Source organism: Coenobita brevimanus, chromosome 27 (assembly GCF_032717465.1).
Source record: "Coenobita brevimanus isolate Jiangsu-jjx chromosome 27, ASM3271746v2, whole genome shotgun sequence".
Classification (NCBI taxonomy): Eukaryota; Metazoa; Arthropoda; class Malacostraca; order Decapoda; family Coenobitidae; genus Coenobita; species Coenobita brevimanus.
The window spans coordinates 5,860,670-5,870,000 of NC_136980.1; the positions used below are offsets into that span (position 1 = coordinate 5,860,670).

The window sequence follows — 9,331 nt, forward strand, 5'->3', positions numbered from 1 at the left end:
CACTTGGTGGCACCGATATGATCAGCAGCCCCATTGCCTGGTTATACAAACATCCCTCAATTCCCTCCTTATCCCCCAAAGGAGGTTGGTGGACTGAAGGAGAGAGCAGCTATAGTTTGTAGTCCACTGGGTACACATCCAGATGAGCCTGGGGTCACAACATCAACAACAAGAACTCTTTCACTACAAGGCATCTTTCTGAAGCTGAAAAAAAATAATGTGGGAGTGGCAAGAACACAAAAAATAAGAAAAATGTCAATGTACTGAAAGGGCTAACAAAGAAAAAAGGAAAAAATATTTAAGGCCTTTAATATACACAAAAATGCATGTGCAGTACTTTGGTACAAACTGAAAAGGTATGAACTGGGAAAACTGATAAAGAACTAGGCCAGGCAAAGTATTGGCAACAAAAATTGAAAAGAATGTTGTGTTGTACCACTGCCAACACATACCACAAATCCCCAGAATCATATAACTCATCAAATCACATCACAGCACAACAAACTCTTACACAAGCATCACATACAATTTTCCACTAGCACTCGGCACCACAACATACTGTACAAACACATTAACATACTACACTCTACAAACACAAACTGTCACATCACATCAATCTCCACCTTGCCATCGTCAACAGTACAAAATCACACAACAGTCTGTACCGACCTCTTCCATTTCACAGTACATTTCACTCTGGTAGGCAGAAGTACCCAACAACCACTCACTCAGTGTAATACAAGTTACAGTACATGTAACTCTAGAAAACAAAAAATGAAATGGCTTCAAGCATGCAGGATGGTTGGGATGGGGCTGGTTTTATCAGTTACAACACCACTCTTGCATTCATGAAGCGGCTGAAGACTGACCTCACTTCTCTACATTAGAGGTTCTGCCAACAACTGCATATGGCTGATGCACACAACCTTGGCAACTTCATATGCAGTATTTAGAAGCAAGCACACCACACTATATAAATACCACAGCAATACACTACACTTTACAGACACAAACTTTATAATTTCACATCCACCTCCAGCTTGCCAATTCTGCAAATTTGCCACCACCAGCACAAAACAAGTTATGTATGCAGCACTCCCATCAAACAATACAAACTTTCATCATTTCCCATCACCTCCACCCAGTAAAACTCAAAAAAATTCAGCACCACAACATGCTATGACAACAAATGACTGACACTCACGGTGGGGGTGGTTCAGAGTAGCGTCTAAGGAAGGAAGGAGGAGGCTGGATAATGTACAGGTATGTGAGGCAGGGAGGAAGGCTGTGGCGACGATCAGGCACTCTGAACACAATACAGATCAGTGCGTGGCCAACTCGATCAGTAAGTGGTGAACTTAACCCACTCAGCCCACATATATCTTCATTCTACTCTTGCTTACTCAGGTTTATTTAACTTTGAAAAATATCTCACAGTGAAAATAGTGTGAATGATCCAAAACCTGAATAAAACTGTCTGGATAAAGCATGAATAACATGAATAAGATGTCCCTGTTCTTCAAAATGAGAGATCTGCCCTTCACTTAAAAAACACATTTCCTTAGTTTGTGTTAATATTCAATTCTCATCCTCATCAAAAGAATCTACTGCATTTGAACTATCAGTCTAATTCTTTCCCTAGTATTAATGAAGAAAATGATTAGACTCCTCTTATTTTATTTTTGGTACTTCCATGTGGTTATAATATTTATGTTAGACATTGGAAGCCATGCATTGTTAACAACCTTAGTACTGTATCATCTGTTTTATTTTTATTTTGCAAACAGAACACTTTTTATTTATCATCATCATCCAGACATCCTTTCCCACCCAAGGGCACGATAAGGAGTAGCAAAGTCCACACAGCCCAAATCTGCCCAATCCAATGGGCAAATTTGGGATGTCCAGATGATGATGATATATAAAAAGTGTTCCGTTTGCAAAATAAAAATAAAACAGATGATACAGTACTAAGGTTGTTAACAACGCATGGCTTCCAACCTGTAACTTAAATATAACCACATGGAAGTACCAAAAAATAAAATAAGAGTCTAATAATTTTCTTCATTAATACTAGGGAAAGAATCTGGCTGATAGTTCAAATGCAATAGATTCTTTTGATGAGGATGAAAATTGAACATTAATACAAACTAAGGAAATGTGTACAGAACATGAGAAAAACTGAAAATGAAATTAAATACCAACAGGTATTATAGAGGGAAAAAGAAAGCACTAAAGAGAGATGAAAACAGGAAGAAAGGCAATAAAGATCACGTAATTCCACATACGTCATTCACATCACATCTTACATCAAGAAATCAAACCTAAAATCTTTTAAAAATCAACAGGTCTGCTTTAAACAAGTTATCAATATACTCTGTTATAAATCTGAACCAAATAACGAAAGTGGGTCATAATACATATTCTTTTATTTATTTATTTTTTTAATGTCTTCAGTATGAAGACATATCTTTATTTTATATTCTTACTACCAGAAAGTGGTTTTATTTTCTTATGAGAGTCCCTTTTAGTGTGGTGGTTAGGAAAGCCAAAATCTAACCCCTCCAGTTTAAAAAGTATCTCCTAAGCAAAATAAAACTGTCTTGTGGTGGCAAGAATAAAAAAGAAGAAACAATATCATCACAATGAAGGAATAAACCAGTGTTAAATTACTATGGACAGGGCATCAAGGACCTCTTTTTTACATTGGAGAACCTAGGCCTGTATTCTCATTGGTTACTGAAGCTCGCAAGCACCTCTTCCTAAGAAATTTATATTGCTTATTACACCTTGCTATACTCATCTCCATTATTTAAATCATTCTAATATCACCATCATATTCTTCATAAGTAATGTACAAACTTATATTAGCCAGCCTCATCCAAAAATAAATTGCTAAGGAAGAGGTGCTAAGAAGTCTCCTTAAGTGATGAGAATATGGAAACTATTCTCAAGAGTACAGGAGGCTTTCTACCACCTCTTCCTTGCCAGTGCATTTTTGCATATGGCACATTAATACTTCCATCTGTGTGTAAGGTAGGTGGGAGGGAAACATGAGAATTAGCTACTGTATGTTCTTCTATGTACCTATACTCTTTTTACTCATACCTGGCCTAAAAAATACCATCTCTCTATCATGAGTGTCAAGCTGCAGAAACAGATTAACACTCAAATACAGTGCCAGTCAAGAACATATGCTACGGAAAGGATGTACAGTGGAAGCATTCTCTCTTCCTGCTACTGAGCAACGTGAAATTCATTACAAATTGATGAAAATCTGGGCCATGTTAAGGTGAAAGAACTGTAACATTCTGGACGATACAGAGCCCATCTCCATTCTCACGCCAGGGAGCAGCAAATGATGAACGATGACAGATGAATGAAATGACAGTAGTAGAAGTAAATGGCAGTAGCAGAATGAAATGACAAAACTTAAGAAGAACTTAAACTCTAATGGATATCATCTGGCTGGAACGTCTAACTCAGTACACCACCAGGCACGTCACACTACAATGCAAAATGCAGAACAAATCACTTAGAAAGAGGTGCTGGAGAGTTTCTAACTCACAAGAATGCATCCCTAAGCAGAGATCTCTCCACAATGAGGCTGAAATCAGATATATTCTGATGCAAAACAGTTTGATCATTCGTTCATTCATTTATAAAGGCTCCAACATGTTTGCATGCACTAGCCTTGGGCCCAATGATGGCTCTCCACACTACTTTACTTGTTCTCTATCAGTCTCTCTGTTCAGTCCCTTATCCCTCAGGTCACACTCTATTACTTTGCCCATGGTCTTTTTTTGATCTGCCTCTTGTAACCCTACCCCTCATCATTCACACCTCTCACCATCTGCGTGCAGCTGTCATCCTCCATCCTCTCCAAATGCCCCCAAAATCTCAATCTATCCCTTCTCATCACACCACTAATACATTCAAGTACCATCATGCAAACTGGAATACAGCCTGGATAATGAGTTCTCTATTTTTGTTTATGATTTAAGAATTTGTTTTTCAGTGTCATCTACACTATGTCTGTTGCTGCTGTTGTGGCTAAATGCTGTCACTGTTGTGGCCCCAGACTCATCTGAACATAAACCCAATGAACTGAAGGCAGAAGCTGCCCTTCTCTGGCATCCACCATCATTCTTTCAGAAAATAGGGACTGAGCTGGGATGTCTGTATAATTGGGCTCTGATGCACAGTTATAATGGCTGCAATTTTTTTTATTTTTTTTTTAATGCAAGGAAGATGGAACCAAAGGCTAGAAGCCTGCAAACTGTTCCCTCCAAGAAAATAAACAAATAACAAAGAGTGATGTTCAAGATCTGTCCATTACGAGATGACCGGAGACATTGCATTTAAAAGTTTGAAGGTCAACGGCAGAAGGAAATACAGACAGGAAGACAGTTCCTGAGCTATTCTGCTGCATACATGATTTACTGGGAGTACTGGTGTTCCTCTCCAACATCAACACTATGTCTAGTAGTGAGAAATGGCTTGCTAAGAACATGGTTTCATGATAATTTTTTTTTTTTCCTCAGTTTCTACTCTTGCCTGTATGACCACATAATTTGCATCAGAATACGTCCAATTCCAGTTTCATCAGAGTTACAAGTGACCTAAATAATGTACCTTAGCTTATTCAACATAAATCTTCATTCTGGGTTGGCATGGAAAATTATATCACTGCTCTATAAAAAAAAAAAGAATAATCGAGTACAGGATGACTATTCTACAAAAAAATATCTTATATGTAAAGGGGGAGGGGGGTTACTATGTCTAAAACCAACCAAAAGTGGATTATTAACAGAAAATCTAACTGATTACAAAAAAAAAAAAATACATGTTCCAGTGCAAACTATACTAATCCTTTCCGCATCTATGGATGCATTAAGTTACACGTGCTCCTCTTTATGTCGGAGATGTGTTGCAAAATATCACAATTGTTTATACGCAACTGGTAATACAAACTCATGAGCAACTGGCATATTGGTTTGATGAATAGCAACAGAACTTTGGGGCAACTTTTTATGTAACTAACGGTGAATTTAACCCCTTCAATCCAATGACATATTTTCTTCCTTTACTCTTGTTACCTCCAATTTTTTTTATTAAGTATTTTCTTTTTTTACTTTTTTGCATTATTCCTGCTCCATCCATCCATCATCCAATCGTACGTTGCCCCAAGAGATGCGTAGGAGCCCGGGGCTAGGCAAGCTGGTCCTGACATTTAAGGTGAGAGTGACCAGCCTCACTCATCAATGAGTGGCATTACATGAGCAATAAACCCCAATCACCCCTTGGATATAAACTTACACTGGCTCAATCTGATTGGAGTGCCTTAATTACCCACTAAACCACCAGGCGCCATAATTTGGTTGTATGGTTACCACCCAGTGTAGTAAATGGTTTCCCGGTGTACAGGAAACCATTTGGCTTGTCACTCAGTGTAGAGTCACCCATTGGCTGAAGGAAGAGGAGAGAATGATGGAAAGAAAGACAGAAGAGGGAGTGCAAAGTCACCTGTAGGCAGAAGGATGAGGAAAGAATGAAGGAAAGAAAGATAGAAGAGATAAGAAGGAAGAAAGGAAAGGGCAGACACCCACAGCAGCACTACATCGAGTGAGAAGATGGTGAGTGCCCCCGCCTACCACTTTACCTTCAATTTTTCATAATGTATTTTCTTTTTTATTCCTGCTATCTTAATTTTTTGTGATGTATTTTCTTGCTTTATTGCTTTATTTTCATGCTACCATCAAAGCAGATTAAATTAGCATACTGCATATCGTTAAGAAAACTTTTACCATTACATCATTGTATAAAGAAAAGGGTTCCCATGGGTAACACAGGGTTCCAGTGGGTTACTTTTATTATCATTCCCTTTGTCTACTGAATCCACTATAAATATACACAAAAATTGTTAGATAAAGTTCCAGTACGACCTTTAAAGCTCATTTACTAGTTTCCCTCAATTTACAGTAGCTACTATCAATAGCTGGAGAGAGAGAGAGAGAGAGAGTAGTGATATTTTTGTTGGAATACATCCCTGACGTACAAGAGGGAGTACCTGTACCCAAGTGCATCCATGACCATGAAAAGGTAATTAAAAAAAAAAATATATGGGATTGGCTAAACAGTGCTGCTACCATAATTCATACTACCACTCTGACCTTTTCTGAAAGCACACATCCATATAGAAAGGTCTGCAAAGAAGTCAAAATGGTTAGAAACTCTGAGTGAGCACAGACGAGAGGAGGAAAAAAAAAAAAAAGGTGATAATACATACACACATTTCAAACATTGCCAAATATCTAAAATCTGCAATACATACATGAAGATGGAGACACAGTATGATAAACCTGTATTACATATATGAAGGAATGAACAGAAATCAAATACTTGTACCTGCATTACAGACACTGAGGAACAAAAATCCTGTCACCTCTCTCATTTTTCTCCCCAGGAAATTTGACAGTCAACCAAATGATTCACAGCAAATGATAATATATATATATATATATATATATATATATATATATATATATATACTGTATAGATAGATAGATAGATAGATAGATAGATACAGTAGGCTCACACAGTGCGCGAGAGATTGGGCAATCCACGACCTCGCGCACTAGGAATTCGCGTACTGGGAATACATAATCTTATGGGAATAATTACATATGGGCGGTACCCCCTCATACCTGGACATTTTTTGGCCCTTAGAGACATAAAAAAGGTCAAATTTTTCAGACATTGTCTAGTTAGTACTTGGATGGGTGACCGCCTGGGAACACCAGATGCTGTTGGCATAACGTTCTCCCTACGTGTCAAGTGGGGTTGGTGGAGGATTAGTGCCCCTCCCTGTAAAACAATTAACTCTAAGCCCTTGGCCACCCTGTTTGGGATACATGGCGTCTGGCAATGAATGAATGAATGTACTAAAGATACAGCCGCAATAAAAAAAATATGGGCAGTCACCTTAACAACAGTAGACAACAGGCCTAATGGATTTAAACAACAAGAGTTCTGAGGCACAGCAACGCACTTACAGTGCCCCCGCCACCACCCCGGCCGCACCACGCTTGTTTAACGGTTGCCAATGTTGTATTATTCCAGGCTTTGACGAAGAAATTTACGGCCTGTTGAATGTTACATTTCTTCCAGAATGCAGCAACAGTCATTATGGTGGGGGTTGCAGGTATGCCAGGTGAAGCAGGTGAGTCAGGTGGGGCTGTGAAGGTGGAGAGGGAGGCGGCTGGTGAGTCAGGTGGGGCAGTGGAGGATGGGGATGGGCAAGTCAGGGGAGGTGGTGAGGGGAGGATCCTCCCTCTCCTCCTCGCTACTGCTCACATTTTTGGCAATTTCCTTCATCTCTTCTTGCTTGTTTGTTTCATTCCTCATCTTGTTATGGACGTATTGGCAGTATAAGAACTTGGTATTCACGAAAAAAACATCATTATTATAGAAACTGGGTATCTATTCTAACTTACTGTTATTGCCGAAAACGTTATTATTGAAGCTGTTATTGGCGATATCTTATTGTAGACTCCTCTTGAGCACCTTCCCCATGAGCCTCTAGGTCACTATTGGCGTGTTGTGTGGGGGAGGGGGTCACGTACTGATGGAAAATGGCGTTTTTAAGCCACTTCTTTCCTCTACCTCATGTTTTGTGGGGTAAACTCGCACATTCAAGGTTTTTCGTTATGATTTTTGGTTACTCGCGCACAATGCGATTCGCGCACTGTGATGACACACACTGGGCGAGCCTACTGTGTATATATATTTATATATATATATATATATATATATATATATATATATATATATATATCCATCCATCATCCAATCCTACATTGCCCCATGAGGAGCATAGGAGCCCAGGGCTAGGCAGTTGGTCCCAACATTTAAGATGAGAGTGATCAGCCTCACTCATCCCTGAGTGGCATTGCATGAGCAATCAACCCCAACCACCCCTTGGATATAAACCTTCACCAGCTCAATCCGATTGGAGCGCAATAATTACCCACTAAACCACCAGGCGCCAAAATTTGGTTATATGGTTACCACCCAGCGTAGTAAATGGTTTCCTGGTGTACAGGAAACCATTTGGCTAGTCACTTAGTGTAGAGTCACCCACAGGCAGAAGGAAGAGGAAAGAATGAAGGAAAAATAAGACAGAAGAGGGAATGTAATGCCACCCATAGGCAGAAGGACAAGGAAAGAATGAAGGAAAGAAAGAAAGAAGAGGACAGAAGGAAAGAAGGATGGAGGAGAGGAAAGGGCAGACACCCGACAGCAGCACTAAATTGAGTGAACTACATTGAGTGAGTGGATGGTGAGCACCTCCACCTATCACAAATATATATATATATATATATATATATATATTCTTAACCATAGATCAATTTCATCAGTTTGGTTTGCTTTATATTCAGTCACTAAACCACTAAGTGGAATGCAGGCTCCCCATTTTTTATGATAATATTTAAAGCAACTGATGATGATGGAACATGTTTAAGTCTCCTAAACTGTTGCTGATTGCGCCCTGTAGTGGGAAGCAGGCTGATCATAACTAATAATGACAGGTGCTCCAAAAGTTACAATAAAATATTATGGGTCTGCATCCACTTTGTGATTTTTAGGTTTAAGCATATGGCACTACTTTTCATTTTTCATAGGAAGAAAAACAAGAGATGCAAGAAGACTTTTGTTCTTTTGTTGCCAATGGTACAGGAAGATATAAACAGAGAGTTCATTGAGATTTCCCTCAACTGAATAAAACAAGCAGTGTAGCTGCATAAAAATTTTAACACAAGTTGCTACTGCAATGATGGGATTAATGGAGACTTCCTAAGCCCTCAAATATCAGAAGTTTCCTACAAGTTGAATAAATGCATCTGCAGTTGCAAGGAAATAAAACAGAGACGACATCATCATTCTGAGGAGCTAAATGAAGATAGTTTATATACTTTTCACTGAACAAAATTATTTGGTGGCACCATATACAAAACATGAAAGCCATCATCATACTGAAGGTGTTAAGGGAGCTACAGTGAAGATAAAAACAAATAAATACTCGTAGTAATATTCTATCTATCTACCTATTCCCAGACACCTTAATCCCATAAGGGGTGGCCAAAAACAAATCGCCTCCATGTCTCCCTATCTCCCGCCATGTCGCTGCCCTGCTCCCAGCTTACACCCCCCTCTCTCATATACCTCTCCACTACATCCCTTCATCTCATTCTTAGCCTCCCCCTCCCTCTCCCCCTCTTCAAACTCACATACACTCTACTTGCCAATCTCTTGCTCTCCATCCTCTCCA

At 39.2% G+C, this 9,331-nt stretch overlaps 1 protein-coding gene across 1 annotated transcript in view; it reads right to left on the reverse strand.

The window, feature by feature from the left end:
• The window catches only part of LOC145394364 (small G protein signaling modulator 2-like), a 186,205-nt gene that overhangs the window by 51,196 nt on the left and 125,678 nt on the right, over positions 1–9,331 (reverse strand). Inside the window, exon 11 of the mRNA XM_080268236.1 lies at positions 1,205–1,306. Coding sequence (XP_080124362.1) covers positions 1,205–1,306 — 102 coding nt within the window. The remainder of the gene's footprint in view (positions 1–1,204; positions 1,307–9,331) is intronic.